At 45.1% G+C, this 26,937-nt stretch overlaps 1 protein-coding gene across 1 annotated transcript; it reads right to left on the bottom strand.

Annotated features, from left to right (window-relative positions):
• Positions 1-6,797: 6,797 nt before the first annotated feature.
• Positions 6,798-26,662, bottom strand: ACSS1 (acyl-CoA synthetase short chain family member 1; the record flags this gene model as incomplete). Its single annotated transcript, XM_027889237.1, has 12 exons — positions 6,798-8,424; positions 10,192-10,310; positions 10,875-10,938; positions 12,445-12,572; positions 14,235-14,361; positions 15,306-15,418; positions 19,169-19,261; positions 19,841-19,978; positions 20,278-20,425; positions 22,079-22,231; positions 24,837-25,012; positions 26,443-26,662. Coding segments are annotated over 12 exons (1,653 nt in total), but the record flags the coding sequence as incomplete, so codon positions are not given.
• Positions 26,663-26,937: the final 275 nt, after the last annotated feature.

The raw sequence follows: 26,937 nt of genomic DNA, 5'->3' as shown, positions 1-26,937 counted from the left end.
TGCACCCAGATGAAAAAAGATTGAGTCCACACCTGGTGGGGGCGGGGGGGATGCTCCCGATCCCAGGCATTGAGGGCTCAGCCTGGGCACCAGAGGTTCTCTGCTTTGCTGGGGTTGAAGAGGGTGGGATTAATTTTTCAGCTGGCTGACAAGTAGCTTTTTGGTGGGGGAGAGAGGGTGGATGTTATGGAATGGGAACCAAGCCAGCTCCTGGCCTTGCTGCCAGCCACCCTGGCCCAGGCTGGGGAAGCCAGCCCGACAAAAACATGGCAGGGGGGGGCAGAGGACAGAGTTCTGCACTCCTGTGCCGGCCGTTTTTGTTTGCAGACCCTTGAGGAAGGGCTGGGGCTGGGAAGGTTGGGGGTTTTTCCCCACCTGTGGGGAGGTTTATTTCTTGCGTGGAAGTAGTCAAACCTTCCCCAGGCCTGTGATACATTGATAACATTTTATGTTATTCTTGTTTTTGGTTTTAATTTGCTTCCATGCAATTGTTATTTGTTTTTTAAAGAAAAATCTACCATGTGCCTGGACCAGACTGAGAAGTGCTGGGACTGCAAAGGGGATCACTGCCAGTGCTACCCTGGCTGTGACCCTTCAAGACAGACAAGGACATCATCTGGGATCAGCTTCTCTTCCAGCGGTGGGTCTCGGTGGCAGAACAGGTTTTGGAAGATGGCAGCAGGCACACAAGCATTCTGCTCTTGCAGAATCAGCTGAGGAGGTTGATCTCCCCTGGTTAGCTGGAGAAGGTGGGTGGCACATGTCCTGCCATCCTGCTCTCCTCCAAAACAGAGAATGGACTGGGAGGCTTGGGCTCTGAGCACACTCAGTGCAATGGCCTGGGACTGTGGATGGTGGGACAGGGTGGACAGGAGCCTTCTCCCACTGTCCGTGGCGTTCTGGTTTCTCTCCCCAGGGGCCCAGCACCTCATCACATTGAAACAGCATCATCGGCCTGCAAATTTGGGGGGCAGGGGATGTTTATTTGCTGTCAAAAATAAATATTTTTTTTGGTACTCAGACTGTTTCATCCTTTTCCAAGCTTTTGGTCCCCTGGGTAATCTTTTTGCATCCTTATTCACCTGCTTTCTTGCCGTTGGGAGGGGGTTAAGCAACCTGAAAAATTAAACAACAGCTCCTGTTTGAAACTGCAGCAGCCACTTGAGTGACCCGGAACTGCCACCCAGGCATTCGGGCATTCAAAAGGCGAGTGGCTTGAAGGGATGGAGTTCTTGCCCCACTGCTAAAGCTGCAAGGAAATCAGAAGAAGCAAAATGCCATTTCAGCCCAAGCCTTGCCCAAATTGTTTCATCTTCCCCCACCCCCCAGAATGGGCAGGCAGAGCTGGGCTCCTGCAAGGTTCGAGTGCTTTGTGCTCCCTGGCTCCCTGTGCTTCCTGATTGGAATATGGCTAGTGAAGGAGGGAAGGGAATCTCGGGAGATTGGAGAGTCTCTTCTCCCCTCCCCTTTCTCTCCTCAAGAGCCCCTCTGAAAGGTACCTGACAACACTGGGTTTACATCTGACCCCTTCCCACCCACGCCTTCAGTGGTGGGGATGGATTTTGTGGAACAGGATCTGGCTGGGACTCGTGCTGGGGGAGCCAGCTCGATGAAAACAAACACCTGTGGAGGGTAGCAGAGAGGGGAGTTGCTGCCAATTCCTCAGGTTTTCCTTCAAAACTACTTTTTACTATTTTTACTATTTCAGCACTTTCTGTGGGTCCCTTTGGGTGAGTAATTGCCACAAACCCTCTTCCTCAAACCCTTCAGGTACTACCAAAGCAGAATTTTTCACGTTCTTTTCTCCTTGTGATTTTATAATCCTGTCAAGACTCTGGAAGCAGACTGATGCCGTAGGCAAAAGATGGACACCGGAGTCACACCGCAATTTCAGTACATGTTGGTACCTGCTGATCGCAGCCTTCGGGTGAGCGCAGCGAGGCCAAGCACCGGCGCCCTCACGATGGCGCCAGGAAACCGCCAGGGCGGGAAAGGGAGCGGCGGGAGGGAAAGGGTGGATTTCCCTGGAGCTGCGGGCGAAATGGTCTCCGGGGCGACGTGAGGGCAGAGCGCCACTGGGGGTCTCTGGGATGCGGGTGGCAAATCCCTCGCTGGTTTCCCGGAGCCGGTTTCAGGGCAGTGAGCTGGCAGAGATGCTGGGCTCTGCTGTGGAAGCTCGTCCTCTCCTCCTGTGAGCCCATTGTACGAATTAACCCAGACGCGAGTGTGACACCCGTGCCCCTCTCTCTGTCAGCCTTCAGGCTCCCAGAACATCACCTTTGCTCCTCTCTTGGCCTTCTGGGTAACAATGTGCTGAGTTTTTTTTTTTTTTGTTTGTTTGGTTTTTTTTTGTCTTCTTTGACTTGTCCCAGAGCAGCAGTGTTACAGAAAGTACCCTGGGTGTCAATGCTGAGATCAGATCCACAGCTTTGTTAACTCTGCAAAAAACACTGTTTAGCAAGAGCAGCTCAACAGACAAGGGCTGGCTGGAAGAGGGGACTGCCCCTACTGTGCACTGCCAAGAAATGGGAAAGGGTATTTGGCATCTCGCCTAGTAACAAAATATGTGGGCGTTCCAGAGGGTCTGCGGCCAGCAAAGGGAGGCATGGCCTTTTCTCTCTGGTTGAGTTGAATTCAGGCAAAAGGCCCAGCAGCTGCAAGAGAGCTTAGCAGTACAGTTTCCTTAAGACATCTGCTTTCCTGAACAACCAGCTTACCCCAGAACCTTATTACTACTATTCCACAACCTCTTCCAACTCTGCCATGGGACCCCTTTCATTCCTGGGAGTGCAGAAGTCTGAGGCATAGAAAAGTAAAATGACATCCCCAAAGTCCTGTAGGTAGAAATTTAATTGAGTCTTCTGCATGCCAGGTGCAGTATAAGCAGTAAAAAGCATTGGGTCTCTACTTTCCCAGCCTCAAGATAGCGAAAAGCTAGAGCAAGCTTTGTCACTGGAAACACAGGGAGTCAGAAACACAGAAGAATAGAAGCAAGAGTAAGAATGATCTGCCACAGCACATTTTATTACCAATGTTTGTAGGCTGCTAATTTTTTCACAGTTGTGACCATTTCTACCCCAAAAGGTGGTTATGTCCCCAAATCCTTCTATTCAGGACAAAACAGGGCTGGGCTCATTGCCATGAAAAATATGTTTCACCTCTAGACTCAGCCAGAAGACAAATTTCTCTCCAGAACTGTCTGTTTTCAATGCGAAAAAGGATCATCTATTCCTGCTTAGAAACTTGTTGCTGAAATAAATTTCTGTGGCTTTAACTGGCTACAGAGACAGCCCTTGTATATAATTGTGTTAGGCCGGAAATGTCTTGTTTTTACCAGTAAATTCTCAGGAAATAAATCAGGGTAGCTGCAGTATTGAGACACAAAGTGAGGAGATGGATACCTGCTTTTCTGTCTAGACCCTTCTGTGACTTACCTGAGGGTTGCAAGAGCTAAGAATGGCATTGGAACCTTTCCAGGAGCAGCTGCTGGAAGTAGCAGGAGAAGTGGGTAATGTTACAGTGTCTGTCCCTGCATTACAGCTAAAGTGTTATCTATGTGGTATGCACAGAGTGAAACATGGTCTTCCTCAATCCTTAGTGAACCAGACACCCTGCAGAGGATGTGTTCCTGGCACTTACAAATGATCTGTGCCACCTGAAAAGAAATTTTTTCTCATGTGCTGTACTCTGGAACAGCTGTGCACTTTCCACACAAAGCTGCTTCTCATGTTCCCCACACATGTCCTTTTTTCACTCCTTTTCACTTGTGCAAGGTGTGCACAAAGCAAGGAGATTAGTAGTTGAACTATCCATATCAGCTAATGTTAATTTATTGTTCCCAATAATTGTTCTCTGTTTGGATCACACAGGAAAAAGTGTAGAGCAGTAGGACCTCAGGATTTACATGAAAAATGCAACTTACTGACACTGAAATGCTAGTTCTTCAACTTTGACTTGTTTTGCAAGGGCAGTTTTCTGGCATTAACTCATTTCCTGTGAGCAACTGTTTACAGAAAAGGAGCAAAGCAAACCAGCAATTTGGATCACAAGATGACTCACCCTGATCTCAAACTCCTTTGCCTTTCTCTGAAAGTTCAAAGAACTGAGAAAGTCACAGACTCCTTAGGTGATGGAGGGCCCAACACCTATGATGCAAAGCCAATCCATCACATGTATTTCCTTCAATGAAAATACGAATACAGAGATCATTGAAGAAACTTGTTTTGGTCAAGGACAACAAATGTATTGCAAGCATGATTACAAGTAAACAAAATTCAATTAAAGCCTTAACATTAGACTGGGGGAAAAAAAGCAAGCCCATCTGCCCTTTGCAACAAACTGCAACAGGTAAAGTTGACTCTGGATCACTTTTGATGAAGCTACAAAGGCAACATGACAAATAATGCATACATCACTCATGGCTACATAAAGGTTTCAGCAAGAATTCAACAACTCTGCTTTTCTAAATGAAGCAATTGCCCCCAAGTTTGTCCCACAATCCCACAGATACCTGTCTCCTTCACTGATTAGTGAAGATCAGCTCTTAAGACTGTAGGCCTGGGGTCCTTCGCTAGCTATCTCCTTCCAAGCATTTCAAGCACTGAGGAAACCAGTGCTAGTTCTGTGGGCTGAATCCCTCCCTGAACCACAAGCCTGAGAAGGGGGCGTGAGACTGTGGCATGCAAAGTAGAAAGCACTGTCAGCACACAGTGTGCTGTTGTTTGTGAAAACGCAAAGCCCAACTCAGGCATGCAGTGAAAAGGAAACTGCCACATTTAGCAGAGATCATGAGTAAAAAGAAGAAATGGGAACTCCTCTGGATGGAAAATTTAATCTCTGGAAAGAAAAATTAAAATTTAAATTTTAATTTTTCTATGAGTAGCCTACTCAGTGAAGCCCAGTATCCCTCTTTTTGTAAGTGCTAGTTCCAAGCTCTCCCTAGTTCTGTTTCTACCAGGTCAGGCTGCTCTTATATGAGCTGAGCATGGGCTGTTAGCTCCGAGAGCCAATGCTGGTTCACTTGCAGAAGTGCAGTTTTACCAGACTGAGGCTGCCCAGCACAAGCTGTGTCCACTGCAGAACACCATACCAGGCAGCACAACAGCACTATGCGCTCTCTTTGAATACCCTGAGGGGGCCTCTGAGCAGATGGACATCCCAAGGACCACATCTGAGGTGTAGAAATGAGGCTTGGATGGAAAGGAACTCAAAAATCATCTAGTTACAATGCCCCTGCCATTGACCAAAACACCTTTCACCAGACCAGACTGCTTCAAGACCCACCCAGCCTGCCCTTCAACACTTTAACGGATGGGGCATCTACAACTCCCCATTGGCACCATAGCTATGTATTTATCTGAGTTGTGCAGCTACCTGGTCAGACTGTAACCTCCCTGGCAGACATGGTCCCTAAGTGCAGGTGAGGGAGTGTGCCTATCCCCTGTTTTCTCTCAGCAGAGAAACTGGATGACAAATGTCTCAATGCACCAAAGCACATTGCTCCTCACGCAGCTAGTGCTTGTAAAACAGTTCAGATGAATTAAAACGTGTCTCTGACCACTGGGTCACATGGAAATTTCAGGTCAACAAGGCAAGAAAATTCTATGTCCATAGTATATGAAATGCTTTCTTGACTAAGTGTAATCTTGTTCAAAAGTATTTTTTCTTCCCCCACACTGTATTTCAGACTGCGTGGAAATAACTTGTTTAAACAAGGGAGTCTATCTACCTTTTCTGTCAAAAACATTAATTTTTGTCTGCTTCCTACTTGAAAATCCCACTTAATGAAGTGGGTTGTGTCTTTTTTTCTTTTGCAATTGCAATAGTGTCTGTCTCCTATCCTGTCAACTCTTATCAAACCTTCTGATCTTCAACTTCCCAGAAAGTCCACAGGGTGTCTACTTACCTTACATAAAAACAGACCGCAGTCAGAAGGATGGGATATTTAACAAAGCATGGTACTCCCTACTGTATTACCCAGTCCCTAGAGACATTTAAAATATTTTTTTTTTTAAAAAAGCAAATTCGGCTAGTGTCCTTGAAGGAACTCTGGGATCTAAGACAACACACCTGTCTTCAAGAACACATCATCCTTCGAGCAGCCTGCTTCCCCATGTGGTAGCAGAATGTCTGCTGGCCAAAAAACCTGACCACTCCTTTCCCAGTCTTATCTGCCTTTTCTGCCTCCAGTTAGGTGCACAAATTGTCTTTCCAGTACAGAGTCCCACTGGAAGCAGCAGTGTTGCTCATATTAAATTCAGGAATAACTCACCCTTGTAAAACTAGGGCAAAAATTGGCAATTCTGCCAGTGCTCAGGGAGTTGGCAGGCTAAAACAAAGAGCTCTGTGAAACTAAGCAAACTGTCATCTGAGAAAGACAGAGGCAGAACTGCGAGGTTTGATGTAGTGGCCACAGGCACAGCACTGAAATGGTGGTTAGCAGCCTCTTGGCTTAGGGAGATTAGGATGGAGAAGTTCTGCCAAAGGCCTTGTGGCACACACTCCCAGGATCAGCACTGTGCATGCTATGCTGGGGTACACCTTGAGCTTTTGCATCAGGGAGAGGGAAGGGAGCCTCTACCATGCCTCTCTGACATGCTCTTGGTCCCTCCAATCACCATGAACCCATCAACCTAATTTAGGAGTGGCAGAAATACCCAACCTATTCGGCACCTACAGGTTTTTCCATGACCTTCAGTGGCATAGTAGAGGACAGAAGATCTACTAGCAAGTTCTTCTGAACAGCCCAAATATGGAGTGCTTCAACTGAAATGTGTTCATGATAAAACAAGTCCAGAAATAAAACACTGACTTTATTAGCTGTGATTCTGAAAGCATAGGAAAGACAAAGGCATTTCTTCCATGCTATTCTGAGGTTGCTGGTCTGGAATGCTAGTACTGCTTTCCAAAAGGCATCTAGGAGGCACTTTTTTTTTTTTTGTGGACTGTGCAGTTTGTGAGTACCCACATGGCACTTAACTCTTTGGAAAATCAGCATGGCAGTATGCAGAAGAGGCAGACATGGTAGGGCCCACTTGAAACAATAAGAATTGTCATAACTTCCGACAGGAGAATGAACCTACCTCAGCCTGTCTTAGTTGGAGCAAACAAGATTACAAGCCATTTTGGAGTGGGCTAAAATAACTATTTCTTGATCAGAAATCACAAAGCCTGGCAAGCCACAGTGAACTCTCCAGGACAACTCCTTCAGCTTCAAACTTCTCCTGAGTGCTTCAGGATTTCATTTCCCAATGCTTCTCTCACAGACAGAAAACAAACAGCACCCCTTTTCATAGCAACTTCAAGAAACAAAGACACTTGCACAATCACAGACTGGAAACAAAGATCTACCATTTGCAGACCACCACTCCTAAAATGCAGAAGTGAACCACAATGGACAACATTGAGACATCATTACTGAGGAGGAAGAGGACAGTTATTTTATAAGCTTGGCTGGCGATCTCGATTTCTCAAGGCAGAATAAAAACACGTGGGACCAAGTCTCTCCTATGTAACTGGCATTAAGGACATGTCAGAAGTCCAGTAGTAGGCTTTGTGGCTCAGCTTTGCAAGGGCAAGTGCTAGTGCTGGGTTTACCTAGGTGCAACATGAAGGGACACAGGCTCACCATCTCTGGCAAATCCCAGGAAACCTGGTGGTAGGAGCAAATCCATATGAGGAAAGGCAAAGGAGGTATTAGAATAACTGGGTAAAGTCAAGGAAGAATCATCAGACTAGCCATGTCCTTCTCGTTTCCCTAATAATGCACATGAAACATCTCCTAGAATATGCTGCACCTCTGAAAAGCTACTACAGTTGCAGTGAAATACAGCTGCCTGAACTCAGATATCCAAGCTGAAGGAAAAATTGAAGAACTGTACTCCAGGTCTTCTTTTAAAACAGCAAGAAGTACTGTATAAAAAACATTTCCCTGTACAGAAACATTAAAATGAGAAACATAAGCGTCTGCATCTTTCTTCGGCTAGTATTAAATTTCATCATAGCTAATGGAAACCACCAGTGGCTGCTCTACAACAGCCCTAAAAGCAATGAAAAGGAGCTCACTGACTGTGTGAAAGTGCAGATTGGTCCTAGCCCTGTGCACCTCAAAGTATGTTGTAGAGTGGAAAAATCTTGTTCCCCTAGAAGGAAACAGGTTTTAAAAAAACACAAAGAGAGAACTATGTCATTTGCCTGGTTGTTTTGTAGACCTTTCACATTTCTGAAGGAGATAGATTCCAGGGATGCCTGTTATGAGGAACTTTTCTCCTTGTATTTCTGGTAAGCATCCAATATCTCCTTAACAACAGTTGGATCATCAAGTGTGGTGACATCTCCCATGTTGTTTGATTGTTCAGTGACTACTTTCCTCAGCAGCCTTCTCAGGATCTTCCCTGATCGGGTTTTAGGGAGACGTTTCACCACCTGCAAAGAAGGAACAGACATACCTGTAATAGAACCTAAGTCCTGCTGGAAACCACAAGGAAATCTGGCTGAACTGTCCTAAGCATGGCACACTATTTCATAGCCACAGCTCCTCTGAGGCTCCTGGGAAACAGACCATTGATCACTCTAGTTTATGTCCAAGGAAAGGAGTGTAACTAGCATCAATTCCTCATGCTATAAATTTATTTTAAGTGGACTTTGTTCCCCATTGCCACGTATGTCCAGGCTGGATGCTGCAGGACACGTAGCTCTTTTGGGAATGAGGTCCTGAATAAGCTGCTAACTATTGAAATCTAATTGCATGTGAAAACTCAGGCACTAATGGTGACACAGATCCCAATGCCTTACCAGAGCACACAGATATGTGTATTCCCCTTTAAAGGGCAGGAATATAAAGCACACAATTCTGCACACGAGCTGCTCAGCGGATAACTCCTGTCTGCTGGTGTTTTTCTCTGCCTGGTTATATCTGTCAGCCTACCCACCTTCCTTCATAATCAGGACAATGTTAAATGCCTTGGCTGTGTCTCATGCAAAGGACTTAATAGCAGATTCAAAGGCTTTAGCATAAACCTTAATAAGAGCATATACTCTTCTGGTGAAGAGTTTTCAGGCATTGAACAGAGACACTAGCAGGTCTCACATTTTACTGCATGATCAGGCCAGTAGGCCACAAAGCTTAAAAGCATTAGCTAACATGCAAGGTAAGAGTTACAGAACTTCTCTGCAGGACTACCCCTAAACACAGGGAAACGGGCATTTCCTTGCCAACCTGCAAGTTCTGGAAGCTTCTCCAATCCAGTGAGGGTACCCTGGGCTGTACCCAATGAGCCACCCTTGCCTGCTCCTGTTGTTTTCTTTCCTGTGCTTTGGTGTCCACCTCACAAGCAAGTGGCTAAAGCAGAACCCCTCAAAGAAGTGGTGTCACTGCCTCCAAGCGGAATGAAGGATGCAGGCAGGCCTTGGGACACAACTAAGGGGCAGCTTTCTGAACTCTCTCCTACTACACAAAGGGAGCTGAAAAGATGAGAAGGTTTGTGAAAGAGCCTGGAGCTTATCAGTGCTTCCACTGCCAGGTTGAACAGCTTCCTGTTATCCAACAGAAAACAGCCAGTGCTTTGAGACCTGAAGTTGATGCTAATTATCAATGCAAACTAGCTGGGCAGCGGGAGGTGTCGCTGCCTCTCAGTGACACTGAAGACTGTGACGTTTGGTTCAGTTTTATCTGATCCATTGCACAGGGCCACAGAGAGCAGTACTGCATTGCTTCAGCTGAGGGAAGAGCTGTATGAAGCAGCAACACTGCTGCACTTAACCAGGGACATCAAGCACATACTGAGACACATGGCAGCCCTGGAGTTTCCTTCTGCAAGAGCTCCTGCCAAGCATAGTGCTCTCAACACTCTCTGTGCGTACCATTTAAGGGGTTGTTCAGCACTCAAGGAGCAGCCTCAGGGAAGCTCTAACACACTCCGTGACAGCCCCACTGAGAAGCCGCTCTCAGGCTGGAGCAGCTGTAAAATCCCAGCCACCTCTGGGTCACTGCCAATGCTTGGGCATGGAGAAAGGAGCACAGGCAGACCACTGCATCTGCCCTCCCCTTCCTAGGATCCCTCCAGCTAGTTCTGTTTTCCTGCTTCTTTTGTCCTGCCAGAGAATGACAACAGTGGCACTGCAGGCAGGAAGGTGAGGCTTGCTCAGGGTGACCATTCCCGTTCCTGGTACCAGTTTCAGTCTCCCACTCACCAGAATGTGGTCAGGCACAGCATATTTTGCTATCTTGGAAGCCACTATGGTTTTGAGCTCTTCTTTGACACGGTCTGCGTGAGCTGCCTGCTCCTTTAGCACTACGAAAGCAAAGGCACCTGGAAGACAATTGAGCAGAGGTCACAAACCTCACATTAGATACTGGCTGACAAGACCAGAGATACTCACTTGAATGCCAAGGCACGTTTCAAATCATTCCTATGCACAATGTAGGGACTGACAAGAAAACCACAGATCCTGTTTACAAAAGCGAGTCAGATCCCAGCCCTCAAATGATGGCTCAGCCTTTTCTTGGCATCTATGGATCAGACTGATCTTAGTGACAACAAGAAGTCAACAAAAGTATCATTGTGATCAAGAGCTGGCCACCACAAATCAGCCATTTCCCATTCTGTTCAAAGGACATCTCTAAGCACAATCTAAAAGGAAGCTCTACCATATACATAAACACTATGTGCTCAGACAGTTTAGGGAGTAACATCTGCACCCAGTTTAGGAAATGTAGCTATTTTCGTGGCTGTCTTTGCTTCTTGGGGCTGAAATATGAGTCAGGCTGAGGATAACTGCCCTCCCAGTCCCTAAGCATCTCCTAACATACACTTAGGTTAGAATTTTAGGGAAGTGTATGTAGATGTCGTGTCAGGACACTGCTTTTCACATACCTTCTCCTTTGATCTTATGTGGATACCCAATCACAGCTGTCTCAGGGACCTCAGGGTGATCAGCCTTCACAAAAAGTGAAAAAAAAAATACACAGATCATAAAGTCCTACAGAGTTTGCTCCAGTAGCTGTAAGAATAAAACATCTTGCCATATCTTGCTCTCCCCTTGACAGATCCTGATGAAAGCATAACAAGAAAACTGGATGCTGACTTTCTACTGCATAGCAAGCTAGTGGCCATGGCTATGGCCACGTATCAGGGAGTAGCCCTGTACTAGCCCAGCTTGTATACACACAGTTAAGTACTCTTACATTCACTGCTAAGGCCACAGCACATCAAACTGCATTTGCAACAGCTAAAAATCTGTTTTCTCCTTCTTTGTGCTTGACTATGGTCCCAGGTGGTGACTGGCCACAGCCAAATCACCAAGCAAAACCAGTTCCTGCAATGTTCAGTGCTACAGGAAACTCTGGCCAGCAGAGCAAAATTGAAGCTGCCAACATCACAGTCCACATTTTACTGCATTTATAAGTGCTCAAAGTCCATCAGAGGGCAGAAATCAGACCTCTTCATCTTCCCAGAAGAGAGAAGGCTGCTTTGCAATTGCATTTTTATTATTATGCTACACTATAATGATTTTGTCTGCTGCAATTCAAAGTTTAAGTTTATATTCTTCTACAGTAAGATTACAATTTGGGTGCGCAGACCAGAAGAAATCACATATCTGAATCTCACATCAAAGAAGGGATTATCTTATCTTAAATTAGAATAAAGTATGAAAGGAAACATCATACAGCAATCTAAGTACATAAATATATTTGCATATACATATGCATACACATCTATGGATTGTGAGAGGAACTCGATCCTATAGCTGTGATCAGAAACCCACACAGACAAAAGAATTATTTTTAGAGGAGAAAGTAGAATCCTGTGTTCCATGCAAACATAGCTCAGGTTTATCAGATGTTACATTTAAGTGACATTTGCAGGCAATGCACATAACATAGAAATAAATATTCAGGTCAAGCTTTAAAGATAAATGCTCCGAGGACTTTCTGTTTTCCATTCTCTAAGTTAATATTATTTTCTCTCAAAATGACAGGTAAGTTTTGCAGCTGACATAAATCAAGGTTGCTTTATGTTTAACACTTTTGAATTCTCAGGTATATTCAGCTAATTTGGATGAGCAAGAACCTCAGGTTTGGGAAGGAGAGGTCAGATGTTAGCAGAGGAGAAGGAACAAATGGGAGAGAGATTTATGGAGGGTCCACCAGCATCCAAAACAACAACTGCAACAGTACAAGATCACTGAGAGGAAATACAGCCCTGACAGTTCAACTGCAGGGACTGCTCACAGTGTGACTCCTCTCTCACTTGCTCATTTGTTGTCCCTTAAATAAAAGGGAGCTGTTTCCTCTTGCACATTTGCTATACATCGTGCATCAAGCTGTGGGTATGCAGGGGCAGGGGTTTGAAGGCAAGAGACCCTTCACAATGCTGCTTTGAAAGGGTCACTGTACCCCACAGATATGCCCTGCCAAGGTACCTCTACCTGCTCGGAACTTACCATTGCATCTTCTATCTCTGCTGTCCCCAGCCTGTGCCCGCTGATGTTAATGACATCATCCATGCGCCCTGTTATCTGGTAATAGCCTTGCTTGGTCCTGTAAGCACCATCCCCTGTGAAGTAGTAACCTACAGCAAAGACACAAATGTGGTCAGCAGCAGGAAGTGTCTCAGCCTATTGTTTTGGGCTCTGGTGCAGAACAGACTTTGCTCTAGGATGGCAAGTAGGGCAGGTTGGATCGGGCAGCTCCCAGGCCCTGCTAAGCTCACAGCTGCGTGACCTGCCTCACACCATTTCCCACTTCCCTCTGCCATCCCTGACCTTTGCCTGCTCTACCTGGGCTGTGCTGGCTCCTATAAGCACCTGAACAGCACCAAGATGGACAAAATCACTGTGGGCAATCAGCAGCAACAAGTGGCTGATAGTAAAACCAAGTCCAGCAACACAACACAGTGGTGCACAGTTGGATTTACAAACCAAGGGAGGCTCTCTGATCTCCCTAGGATTTATATGCCTACAGCTGCACAGCAACTGTATGCTCAGGCCTGGTGCATATAGCACTAAGTTAAAATCACCTCTAATGCCATCTGCCATCGTGCCACAGGTTATTTGTCAAACTCAGGTCTGCTGCTAGCTGCACTTCAGGACTCATAGAAAACTACAACTGCTCAGCTGAAAGGGAGCAGTTCTATTACGTTTTGTACATGGGAACACTGCCAGTTTTTTTAATCACTTACACTGGGATGGATGAAAAGCCATTTTCCCTCCCGGCTAACAAAGATTCAGATTCCAGATAACAGTCCCTCTCCAGCATATAAGCGTAGAATAAACACTGTTATCAGATTAGCTAAAAATAAACACCAAACCCATGCCACAATAAACATGGTGTTCAGAGAGTCCAAAACATTTGATGGAAACTGAAAAAGACCCAGCATTTCCTGGAAACTCCAGTGTCACCAAGGACACATCTGGATTGTGTTGGCTTTTCATCAAAGCTATGTCTGCATCTGAATTGTTCCAGTGACACATCTGAGCAGCAGCAAGTAGCTAGTGCTGTGAAATCTGAAGGTGATTCTTGCCAGGACGTGTTATTGGCCAATTCATGGATTTTCAGTCATGTCATCTGCCCTTCCAGATCAATTAAACAACTAAACAATTAAACAATTAAACAACTAAATATCAACAAGACATCACATGCAAATATGAGATGCAAATATGTACTGATCAATAAGGGACTATGGGATCATTCAATTTCTTGTACCAATTTCCCATTCTTATTATCCAACCCATTTTGTACAAATTTTCAGGATTGCTTCTCTAGTTATTGCCTACCCTGTAGCTTTCGAATCCCTTTCAGTTGTTCTCCTGAGTGAAGACAATGGTCTTTCTTGTTCAATCTCCTAAAAAAAGGGTTCCTTGCCACTTCTAGTTACTTCAGATTCAACTTGACCACATTTCAAAAATGCAGCCCGTGACAGCAGGTGTGAGATTGCGACGCAGGAGGTACTTTCCCATTAAATATGCCTATTTCCAAGTGGGACACAAAGCTCCAAAGAAAAGTACTTGGGCTTTAAAGCTTGGGCATTAAAGTTTTATAAAAAATACCTGCCCTTTTGACAGCTAGAAAGGTCAACACTACCAAAAACCATCAGTGCGTGCTTGCAACATGTGACACATATCCCACGCCACCATGATCTGGATAGTACAAAAATATGAGAAAGTACTGCTGAAAATATTCAGAGTGCTTACACTGCAGTGCAAACTGCCTTCTCCTTTGGCACTTTCCTTACCTGGGTAGGCTCTGAAATAGACATCAACAAATCGCTGGTGATCTCCATAGATTGTTCTTGCCATGCCAGGCCACGGCTGGGCAATGCAGAGCGCACCGGACACATCATTGCCCTCTATAACCTTTCCCTGCAGGTTCAAGCACAGGAGCGATGATCAGGTGAACAAAATAGGAACAGTAAGGGCTTCTGTGTCACTGATCTGGCAAGAGTCACCCTGTTGCTCACTGCAGACTGCCAGTGGAAGGCCACAGATGGAGAAAATTAATCCCCTCATGGAGCTATTATGCATTGCACTGTCTGTATCATGCCTACCTCACCCCTTGAGGCCAGCAGCACAACAGAGAAGACTAAAAGAAAAGTCAGTCTCGTGATTCTCCACAGGGCAACTCCAGCAAAGATGTGCCAAGCAGCCAGAGGATGCCTGGGATGAGGCTAGCAGAGAAATACCTGGACATCTGCCTTCCACTTTCACTATTGGTAATTGCCACGTTCCCTTACCAAACTGTATGTGGAAGAAAATGCATGCTTTACTGTTTAACAGAGTGCTGGAGTGCAGATGGGGATCATCGACACAGCTTCACAGACTAGCACCAGTTTTCTCACAGACATGCCTAGTTGCAAGGCCTCATGCCTTGCATTTCCTTTGGAAAACTCCACTGGTCTGTTGGCTGTTCCAGTCTTGCCACGTCACTGGATGTTGCATGCACTGCTCCAACTGTTCAGCTCTGTGGTTCCCAGGAGCTGTGAGTCTTCTGACTTCTCTCATAAATGGAGGCAGCAGCTCTTAACTGGAAGTAGTGCAAGACCATAATAGCGGTGCTGAAAATGTAAAGAACTCTTCTAGACATCTGCTGATATCTTGCAACGCCCAGCTGCCAAATCTGTATAAACAAATCTGTATGGGCAAATCTGTATGCTCAATATATATATATATAAATTGCTCATCTATTCTACCATTTTAATGGAGAAACAAGCATCCTTCTGAATCTGTTCCTCTGCCATCTGAAAGGTGACGAAGGCAGAAACACATACCAGCTTCTTTTTTGGGCACCCAGCACAGCTTCAACTCACATTCTCATCCATCAGCACAGGCACAATCCCAAAGAAAGGTCTCATAGCCATAGCTGGAACGATCTCAGCTTTCTCCTCTGAAGGCCGTGGGGCAATGCAGATGCCACCAGTTTCTGGAAGACCAATGATATACAAATGAACCAGATATAGATAGTCCATCCAATGCTGGATGAAAGCAAACTCCAGCTCTTCTTAGGTCAAGATGGAAGCCACTTTGAAAGAAAAAGCCACCTGGAAGGAATATGCAACGCCAAGAAGCACAGCAATCTGAAAGCAGCACAACCCTGGAGTGGGCTGTAACTCACCCAGCCCCATTTCCTACACCGGAATTATTTTACAGAAAAAGCATAAGCATGGCAGGGGATTTATCTCCCACTGGTATTTCTGCAGCTGTCTAAGGTTAGCATGAAATGCATTTCAGGAATCTGAATTACTATTATTACAGAGTAGGAGATTAACCCATCCCTTACACGCAAGTTGAGCTTATCTTCTAGTCAAAATTGAACCTTTCAATCATCCTTTTTCATTCCTGCTGGGATGAACGTTAAATCAGATTCCAACTTTAATGAGATCCTTTCTATTCTAAAACTAATTCAGAAACACAAGAGAGAAACAAAACCACAGAAGGCTTTTAAAAACACAACTCAATAAATAAAGGTATGTTCTGCCACATGCCGAGTGCATTCCTCCACCAGCTTTGCTGAGGTTGTGAAAATTGAAACTAGGGGTTGGAAAGGCTGAATTTGACCCCAAACTTGGATCCAGCTGCCCTGATGTAGCTATGAGGAAGGTTCTCTGCGGGTCTCTAAACTTTAGACATGCAGCAAATAGTTTTACATATGGCTTACACATAGAATTATTCCCATGCATCCACTTCATGTTTTTGTTTATTTCGAAAAGGGGCACTTGAATTTTTTCAGGAAAAAGCACGGCAGACACCTGCTGTTCTCTGTTTGCACAGATAAAATCTGCATCAGAACAGGGACCCTGATTAAACTGAAGGTTGCTCTTCCTAAGCCAGTACTGATCCCAACTACAACACTGCAAGCTATGCTTCAGCATGGGGTTTGCCATATCCTACACATCCTGCAGCCAGCTGCACATCCGGCAGTAAAGTCATGTTCCAAAGGGAGCTGTGAGGTAGCACGGGTGCTTTAAAAATTATTTGCAAGGTGAAGACCTATTTTAAATTGTTCTAAAAGCACCAGTTTTAGCCACTGACATATGACAGCTATCAAGACCTCTAAGCTCTACCCTGCTCTTATGAAACCTGTCTCTTCAGAGGCAGCGCTGGTAGAGAAACGCCGTGTGTCCACATTACCTGTGCCCATGCTGTGAACATAGTGCCAATCCACCTGGACTTTAGGCAAGGCCAGCAGAGTCTGAGCATTGGTGCTCAGATGGGGTGCATTCAAACAGACCATCATTCAAAAATCCCATCTGGCAGCAGAGTGGACCATGTGCTATCCGTCACCACAGATAGACTGGACTGACTACTCTGGGGTTTCAGAAGCACCAGCCCAGTCTAAATTGCTGTAAGATCATGCCAGCAACAAAAGCTTCGAGGGCCTATTCAGAGATGTCTTTCAAAACCAGCTTTTGTTCATGGCTGTACTTCTTTGTAAAACCAGAGACAAAACTGACAATACCTACTGTCTCTTCTGCACTGTAAAGAACTACACCTAAAACTCAAACACAGCTCCGATTCTGTTGTATTACTGTCAATCACAACACAGCACTTACTAACATCTTAACAATAAGAGCCATAGAAATCATTCATCTGTCTCATCTGCACACACCACACTATTTAAATTGCTTCTCATAACTGCTATCTCACTCATTTGCTCATTCAAAGACTTTCAAGTGGATTCTTAAATCACCATTTGCTGATCTGTATGTCTACCAGGCTTTATTGGCTGGCAACAGGTTACTGCTTCAGAGAACAGCATAGAGTAGAAGACACTGCATAGAGCAGCACAATTAACACGATACATCGACGTCGTATCTGATAGGTGACACAACCAGCATCCATCAAACTGTTCCTGTGATCTCTCTCTCCACCCTCCTTTTAAATTCAAATGGCATATATAATCTTTCCAAGATTAATTTGGCTTCCTTTTTATTAAAACCATCAACTGTGGAGAATGATTGATTCTACTTTCAAACAAAATCAATTTCATGAATATTCATCATTATATTATGCTTCCAGGAGCTGGTAAATGTTTACCTGAAAAACTACGCCTGGTTCAAGGTAAGAACAAGCACTCTGCTCTAAGAGACTGTCCAGTGAATATTTTTTAACCTCTCACCTGATAGTTGTTGCTCCAAAACCCCAGGAGAAACAGAGTTTATTCCAAGATCTACTTCATGCTCCACTTAACAAACTAACCAAAGAATGTTATGGTAAAAATGGATTCTTCTCAACTACATCAATGTACAGTAATCAACTGCTTCTCTACGGTGTTTTCTTTCAAGAGCAGCGATGAGGAAAGCACATGATGAGAAAAGACCTAGCCAATCATCTTTCCTTCTGCTGAGCATCTAGGGACCCAGTTGATTTAAGAGATCATCAACTGAAGTATACAGTAGTTAACACTGATGCTCTGAATTCTGAGGTGGTTTTATTTCAAAACTGAAAATAAAAAAGAGGCTGCAAGTCTGTCTGGATTAAATGGAAGTTGGTTGTGTGCCAGAAGAAAATTCATCACACTGACATAGAGAGCCTGCTAGCAGGAATAAAGATGAAATCAGGAGCAGCTTGACTGGAAAGGGAATGAATATTCTGCTCAATGGCAGATTCAGAGTAGGATGACTATTTTTCAGCAGAGGCAGAATGCCAGCAGCTGTGCTGCTGTCTCCATGGCAAACTGGATCTCACAATTTGAGAAGGACATGTTGCAAGACACCTTTAGCAACGCCTGAATGCTGGTGCCCAGAAAAGACTGGGTACTGAGGAAGGAGCTGGGAAGGAGCAGCAGGACTTTGGCAAGGGGAGGGCCTCACCAGGCAACACAAACCAAGCTGGAGTACAGCACATGGCCTCTCTCCTCAGCTGGCCAGGGAGACCAGGAGGCAGAGACCAGCTCTGTTCCAACTGGGCTGGGATGTGACAGCCAGTCACTCTGTCCAGCAGGTTGTAAACAGAAAACAAGCCTTTACTGATGCATACAGCTGGGTCAACCATGGTACCAAAACAGAAGCACATCCTTTTTGAGGCATCAAAGGTTCAGGGCCAAAGCAACTACACCATACCAATTCACTCCTTGGAGTCCCCAGCAGCCCTGCTGGGTGACAGCCACCATGCTCTAGCCACCTGATGGGCAGCCAGCAAACCTCCACTCCTTTCCAATCTGCCTGAGCAGTTGCACAAGGCTCCTTTGACTACACAGCTCAGTTTTCTATCCTCGTCTGACCATTCCCAGGAAGGAAAACAAAGCACACCTAAGTGCAGATATGGTGTTTTAAATGCCTTTTCATGACAAGACCATAACAAGCTCAGTACATTTGGACAAATGATTGAAAATGAGTTTTGCAATTCAAGCTGACTACTGCCAACTATGCCCAGAAATTCAATCTCTGCCTCATGTTTCTAGCACCAATTGATATTTTCCAGCATTCAAAATATCAAGGAACATTTATAGGGGAAAGGAAAACCACAACCTCAACATTGCTATTGCTTTTATATGTTGTTACATTGCTCTTATGTGCTGAAATTCCCTAACGACTATCAAAAGCTGATCAAAATGCTGGAAGGGTTTTTTTTTGACAGACTTGTTGGATCAAATTGAAATGTATTAATCCTTCTCTAACCATCAGCAACCTGTCAGTGATCAGAGTGCCCACTCCCCAAGGATGCCTGTTACCTGTCTGCCACCACGTGTCCACGAGGGTGCAGCGCCCTTCTCCCACCACCTGGTAGAACCACTGCCAAGCCTCCTTGTTGATGGGCTCTCCCACTAGAGCAAAACAAGAAAGTGGCCTGAGACTCAGGAAGTTGCAGGCAGTTAATTCTCCCTCTTGGTGCACAACAAGCTGAATGAATGATCTCCAAGCAGAATGCTTACAGCATTTTTGCTGGGATGCATAAAGGACTGCAGTGCACTCATGTAACTGAGAACTTTTTCCAGAAGACCAAGAAGCAAGCAATGAATATCACTTAAAGTAACTAATCAATGTAGGTCATGTTTAAGAACCTCCCGAATCATAAAGGATATAATACAGGAAAATGCTGCTGGGGCCAGCAATGTCAGTGAAATTCAAAGTGATGTAATTTACCACTGGATACATCTGTTTAGCGAAGAATGTGATCCTGCAAAATAAGCTAGGAAACAGGCAATCACACAGATTCAATGGCCCCAAATGTAGTTTGCTGCTTCTTCTGCTGAGAAAATATTTGAAAAGCCAGACACAGAGCCTGCTTTATCATATTTTTTTTTAACTATATCCCATGTGATCAGCTGAACTTCTCTGGCCCCTCTTTATTTCACCAGCTAGAACCTCTTGCCTTTTTCAGATGAAAATTCTATGTCCCCTACCTGAACCCAAAGTCTTCAAGGAAGATCTGTCATACTTCTTCACCCACTCTTCTCCATAATTCAGCAGTAAGCGTATAGCCGTAGGTGCTGCATAAAACTGATTAATTTTCAACCTTTGTACCACTTCCCAGTAACGACCTGCAAAATCACAAACAGGCTTTTTATCCATCTAGCACTGATATACCACTATAAATGCTCAGCTGAAAGGGTAACAGGCGAGGATGAAGCTGTGACTACTGAGAGTACAGAGCAAAAGCAATAACAACCTCCTCTCCCCCACCCTGCCAGATGCACAGATGTTCCTGAGCGCTGTAGACACATGTTCCAAAGAAATGGACCTTACCTCTCCTGAGAGGGCAGGTCATGCTGGGTAGGTTTCTAAACCTCTTTTGTCACACGGCCATGTCTAGCCAAACCATTTCCCACCACTTCCTCACCTGGGTCAGGGTACAGTGGAGTACTTTCAAAGAGGACAGAGGTGGCTCCATTGCAGAGTGGTCCATACACAACATAGCTATGTCCTGTGATCCAGCCAATGTCAGCCACACAGCCAAAAACATCGCCTTGCTGGTAGTCAAACACATACTGCAAAGATAAATGTAAGGCCAGCTGACTTCCTGTTGGTAAGTTCAAAGGGCTTAAAGGTAAGGTGTTGGACTGGACATCCAAATGGGAGGAAGGGAGTGCACAGGGTAAGTGGAGCCAAGCCTGCAGGACACAGCAGCACAAAGACCAATCCACAACGAGGAAGCAAGGCAGAGGGACCAGTACCAGGACTTACTGGCTCCTGTCTACTTTTGCAAAAATACATGGAGCATGGCTGTACCAGCTGAATCAGCTGGAACAACGAAGCTATAACCAAAGCCCAGAGCCCTGGATACCTAAGCTTGCGTAATCCAGGCAGTGCACATTGTAGAGATGACTCTCAGGGAAACTGCAGACCTCAGAGTCTCAGACTCCTCACCAATATCAACAGATTTCCATGAGAGCTGGAGGAACTGACAGGTGCCCATAAAACATCTTCTGAGAAATATTCTTAGCTTCTCAGCTTCTCTATATCAGTGCATTGCTTTCCAGATGCTACCGTCTCCCAGCTCATCAAATTCAAGATAAATGTCTTGAAGATCTCATTGTCTCATCTTGGTTATGGAAAATGCTTCCCACTGTAAATCTAACTAACACCTCTACCGCAAGGTGAAGAGATCCTGACTCATATGGCACAGGCAGCTTTATGGATTAGAACTAAAAGAAAAACCCATGAGTGTGTGACAAGAGTGTCACATGTGAGTATGCCAAGGCCACAGAGATCACACAGGTCAGCTGATCCCTCTACCTAGGATAGCCAATTCTCAACTTACTTTTCTAAGTGCCTTTTCCTCTCAGGCACTCTGTGGGTGGAGAAAATGCACCAGGGTGCAGGATCTGTCTTCTGGACGAAGAAAGAGATGCCTTAGAGATTACACTGTCACTTCGAAAGCTGATGTAACAAATGCCCTTCATATGCAGAGAAGTCTGACACTTGAACATTTAAATCTTCTAAAAATTCAACTGTGTCAGCCCAAAGAAAGAAAAACCTCCACCTGAACTGCTGTGATTACAAACAGGGTGATACCACTAAAGCCAGTTGAAGATTTTTCACTAGAGTCTCCTCTTTTCCTCATTTCACTGTTACCCTTTCATATGCAGAGCTCAGACCAGAAGCTTCAAGAAGTGCCTTGACTCTTTTCTTTTCTTTTTCAGGAGAAAGGAGGTTAAAACATTTTGCCTAGATCACCCAGCAAAGCAGTGCAGAGGTGCAACCACTAGAGTAGACATGCAATTTTTGCTCTTCAGACAAGTGCTACGCAAAGAGGTTGCTTTAGGAAATAAAAAAGGCTAGCACCCCACTGCAATATACTACAGTAATATCCACATTACCAATGCCAGTAAGATACTTACCAGCATCTCCTCAGCTGCAATTTCTGGGAAGCCAAAGCTGGCACATTTTAAATGCAAAAGCAGCACTGCCTTTTCCTTCCTTTCATAACTACTCTAAGGTTCAGGTTTGCATAATATCCTATTCCCCAGGAACAAATCCTGAAGATTAATTACAGTTTCAGGTATTTTTCAGCTTGTTTACACCCAATAAGCCAACTGGGCAGCAAACAGAGAATACAGCACTCCTCACCAATTCAAGTCTCTCTTGTTAGCACAGTTGGAAGGTAAGGGAAGTTTTTCCAGAGGATGCATCTGAGTTACCTTGTGCGTGAGAGCGGCGTACAGCAGGTATCCAGCCTGGGTGTGAACGATTCCTTTGGGTTTCCCAGTGCTGCCTGAGGTATACAGCATGAAAAGCATGTCTTCACTGTCCATGCTCTCTGGTGTGCATACAGAAGCTGCCTTGGTCATCTCCTGAGGTAGCAATGACAGAAAGATTTAGCTCTATGGAGCCAAGCATTACTCCTTCTGTAAGCATGTGTCCAGAGACAAGAACCACCATTGCTGTTGCCCCCTCACAAATGTCCATGGACATATCATGGGTGATGTGGGCTCACTTAGTGGAAAGGTTGCTGTGATGCATAGTGTGTAACCTTCCCACCAGTACCTCTGCCAGGCACAGAAGTCAAGAGGAACTTGGCCAGATAAAATAACACTTCAGGAAAAAAATAGTGTATCATAGCTGCTTACATTTCAAACTTTTGCAAGCTGCTGGTAGAAAACCAAAGTGTGATTGGAAACATGAATCACACTTGACAGTAGCAGCAAGGCTGACTGGGTACCATTCAGGACCTTTCTTTTCCTTTTAGAACTGCAGTGCTACAGTTAAACTGTGCATGCATTTCCCTTCCCTGGCCCCAGCAGCAGATGACTGTCCTGTCCATTTGATCCTCAAATTCTAATTTCTTCTACCCAGGAGGAGAGTGCTTTACTCTCCTGTCTCTGTCACTCTCTTCATACCCCCCATCTGGCCAGCTGGCTGAGATCCTCTCCTTACCCCTACATTCAGAACCACAGGAGGGAAGGATGCAATGTCCTACTAGGTCAGAGCAAACTTTTGGTCCAGCCTGTGTGCCCAGTCCAGCAGAGGAAGGGGAAATAATGTGCTTTGAAAGAGGTGCTTGTGGTCACTGGATGTTTTAGCAGCAGAGGGCTTGTCTACCCAGGCTGTAGATTTATCAGGATGAGATTGAACATTTTTCTTATCCATGTACAAACTTGCAATAATCAGTGTGTGTTCCAAATGCTCAACATACGGCTGTAAAAAAACCCCACAGCTGGCTTGAGTCTCTTGAGCCCTGTACTGTACTAGATGAATGATTCCAGCAAGGGTTATTAGGTGGCTTCTTGTAGGAATTTCTAGGTACTGCCTTTTTATGAGTATACACTGTAAACATACTGTATTTACAAGTGAATACTACTATCAGCAGGTCTAGTCTGACAAACAAAGCTCAATAAAATAAAGTTGACAGTCCAGTGTTACTCTTAGCCTGCCTCTGAGTTACCCAGTCTGACAAACAAAGTTTAATAAAATGTAGCTCATAGTCTGGTGCAATTCTTAGCCTCTGAGTTACAGCACTGCTGCTCATCTCAGGTATTTATTGTGACATTTCAGCACTGCCAATTCGGGCTGACTTGCCAGTTTTTGAAACAAAGATGGAGTCCTCATATGCTCCATTATAACATGAGCTTAAATTTTGCAGTGAGGCATTGCACAAGAGCTGGAAAGCACAAGTGCTGTAAAGATCAGTAACGACAGAGGTAACAGCATTAACTGTTTCATTCTTGCTTTGTTTCAGACCCTGACAATGTACTGAGCTCAGCTCCTGGATCATTAAAGCACCTCAGGCTGTTGGCAGACTAAGGAAAATCAAAAGGTCCTTTGTGGAGTAGGGAGTAAGACAATTTCTGAATAAAACCTTCCTTCTCTGTTTAACTTACAGCAGTAGTTGCTCCTATCTCATGTGACCAGCACAGACCCTCAAGCAATTATCTTGCCTGCAGATGGATGATTTCCAGACATTATTAGAATGCATAGTTTCTGTTAACTGCTGCTGGAAAACTGATAAAACTACTTCTGCTAAAAACATAAAAATAACAGCTGCCTTCTTTGCCAGGAAGCACAGGTTCCAAATACTCCCAAGCCACCACTGTCCTCCCATTGTGGAGCAACACTGTTCACAGGCTGTACTAAGCCTCTCTAGGAACTTGATTATTTCTGTACTGCCTTTCAACAATGCACATGCAAACCGTAAGAGAGTGTCTGAACTTAGTATAATAACAACAGCAAAAATGGTCTCAGTGCCCTCTGGGATTCAGGAAACATTTATTTCTTAAATCTCAGCACTGTTTGCAAGACTACTAAAATGGAGCAGCATAACCCCTGCCTGTGTTGAGATAAATGAGATGTGGACTGAGCTGCTTCGACTCACAATCCTAACAGACTGTAAATACAGGCAATCCCTTTGAGGATGAAGATCCAGATGATATAAGGAGCAGAACTCTAGTCCAAAAGGCACAGATGGAGAGAAAGATTATCCTAGCCAACACTCAGACCTAAAAGAAGTTATCCAGAGCACCAGTGAGCGTCTGTAGCAGCACAGGAAGAGCAGCACACACTGAAAACCTGCTCCAGAAGCAGCATAAAGGCCAGACATCACTGTCAGGCCTGGTAGAGCTACACTGGAGTGCCAAGCTGCTTCATAGGCTTTCAAGCTCAGCACACACAATGCAAGGAAACTGCCATGGAGACTGTCTCATCTTTCCTGGCTGCCAATTCCTAGTGTAGCCTACAGCAGATCAAAGACCAGAGCCAAATACCACAGTGTGCATGATCCACACATTTGGGAAGTCTGTTACACGTGTTCTGAACAGCCCTGCATCAGGTTTCTCAGAGATGCCTGGGGTAGGTGGTCCCTACATTTATTAGTTCACCACATTTCTCTTCCCAGGCATAGTAAACATCATATACTTCAAGAAACACCAGGAATACAGGCAAGGTTTACCAACGACAACATACCTCTTCAAGGGGAATATCACAGTCACCCATCTGGACTTTGTTATCTGTCCTCTGAGCCACAAAGACATGTTTGATGCTTGGACAGTTCTTCACAGCTTCATCCACAGTCATCTTCAGCTCTATGATTCGACCTCCCCTGACTCCCTGGTTGTAGGTGATAACTGCTTTGCATCCAGCTAAGAAGAAAAAGAATTAGCAGACATACCAGCCTGCCTTCCAGGCTAGTGTGCACAGCCTACTTTCATTACTTTTGGGGATGATGTATAGGACAGCATGTGTGTCAAATACTTAGAACCACTATCAGCCAAAAACAGTCAGTGTCACTGATGAAAAAACTTTAAAACCTGAGACACACAGAGATTAGGGGTAGCTGGAACCTCCAGAGGTTATCTAGTCCATCTCCCCCACCCCAAGGCAAGGCCCACTCCAGCTAAACCACTTCTGACAACTATCTGTTCAGTCTTCCTAAAATGCTCCAATGGCATCTATTCTACCCTCTCCCCACCAGTCCACTCCAGTGCCTATCAGGAATATGAGAAGGTCTTTCCCAACATCTACCCTAAGTATCACTCACTGTAATTTAAATCCTCAGTTCCTGCCTAGCAAAGCTGACATGCAGAACAGCTTCCTCCCAGTTACCTGTGTTGCAGTGAATGATACTGCTTTAGGCTGACAGCTCTCACACTGAAACCAGGGCAACACCTCCTATCATTTGTGTGAACAAGCATTTTTGCCCCTCTCTCTGACGCTCCATGTAAGCATCCATTACAAACTGACACGGACACCTCAAAGCTCAGCAGCCTCTTGAAGGTGTCACCCTGCTCTGAGATATCTGCGGCCTTCTGAAACTTTTCTGTACTACCTGGAAGCCACAGCACACAGCAGCAATCTGGCAGAACACTTCAAACTGCACCACTCAACATTATTACAGAGCTGTGGCTGCAGAGAAACGGCTCTTCAGTCCATCACCTCCACACAGGTGGCCAAAAGTGAGGGATAACTAAAACATGTATTTGCTCTCTATAGATTAACTCCACTAAAAGAAGGAAAAAAAACAATGAAAATTTCTGTAAGACTTTTCCCCTCACATTAGCCATAAAGGAACTGATGTGACTGCTACGGGACATGAGCCACTTGCTATTTAGCTCTTCTGTCAATACTTTTAGCATTACTTTTTACCTAATCACACAAGTGCTGTGGGCTGAGAACAGCTCTGTCTGCTGGTACAAGGGCTCACAGAGCAGACGCAGGCTGCCAACACTTCCAGTACCATACATAAATCACGGGATTACCACTGAGAATGCACAATTAGTACTGTGCAAGAGTATCAAAGAAATCACTGCAATTACACTGCAAAAGAACAAATCAGGCCCCATCCCTAAGCTCTGGTTTTCCTTTCAGCTTCATTGCTAGCTGGCAGTAACCCAGTGCACACTGAACGCTAAGCAATTTATAAAGTTTTTTAAGGCCAGAGGATATTGCATCTCTCCCTAAGGAAAAGGCTCTTCAATGCACTCCGCAGAGGAGAGTAAAGTCAACAAAGAACTGGAGTATGTCTTGGACCACTGTCCCAGAGGAGTTTGTTCCCCAGTCTGCATCTACTTACAGTCCATGATTCTCCCAGCTAAGGACTCTGCGCTGAATCCGGCGAAGACCACACTGTGAATGGCACCAATTCTGGCACAAGCCAGCATGGATGCCACGGACAAGGGAGACACGGGCATATAGATGGCCACCCTGTCCCCTTTCTTTATCCCGTATTTCTTCAGGGTGTTGGCAAGACGGCAAGTCAGATCCAGAAGTTCCCTGCAGGCACAGAAGCAACACTGTCATGTGATTGTACAACCAGTTTTACACAAGGGGAACAAAGAAAAGATGAACTTTTCTTTTTGTATGAGTGAGGTATCACATCACCTCTGGACCTCATCTCAGCAGTACTGGGCACATCAGCTTTTGCATTTTAAAGAACAGTAGCCTGGGGCATGATGAGAGTCAGACTGCTCCTGCCGTTTCCGAGAGGAGAAAAAAGGGCAGGGAGCGATGCTGGCTGCAGAAGGATGGGTGAGACAGAGCTGCAGGCACTGCCTGGAGCTGCCAGGCT

The sequence above is a fragment of the Empidonax traillii genome, unplaced genomic scaffold, assembly GCF_003031625.1.
Source record: "Empidonax traillii isolate 1590-97213 ecotype Southwest subspecies unplaced genomic scaffold, ASM303162v1 scaffold256:size688067, whole genome shotgun sequence".
Lineage (NCBI taxonomy): Eukaryota > Metazoa > Chordata > Aves > Passeriformes > Tyrannidae > Empidonax > Empidonax traillii.
The sequence above is the reverse complement of the archived record's forward strand: the minus strand, read 5'-3'. Positions and strand labels throughout refer to the sequence as shown.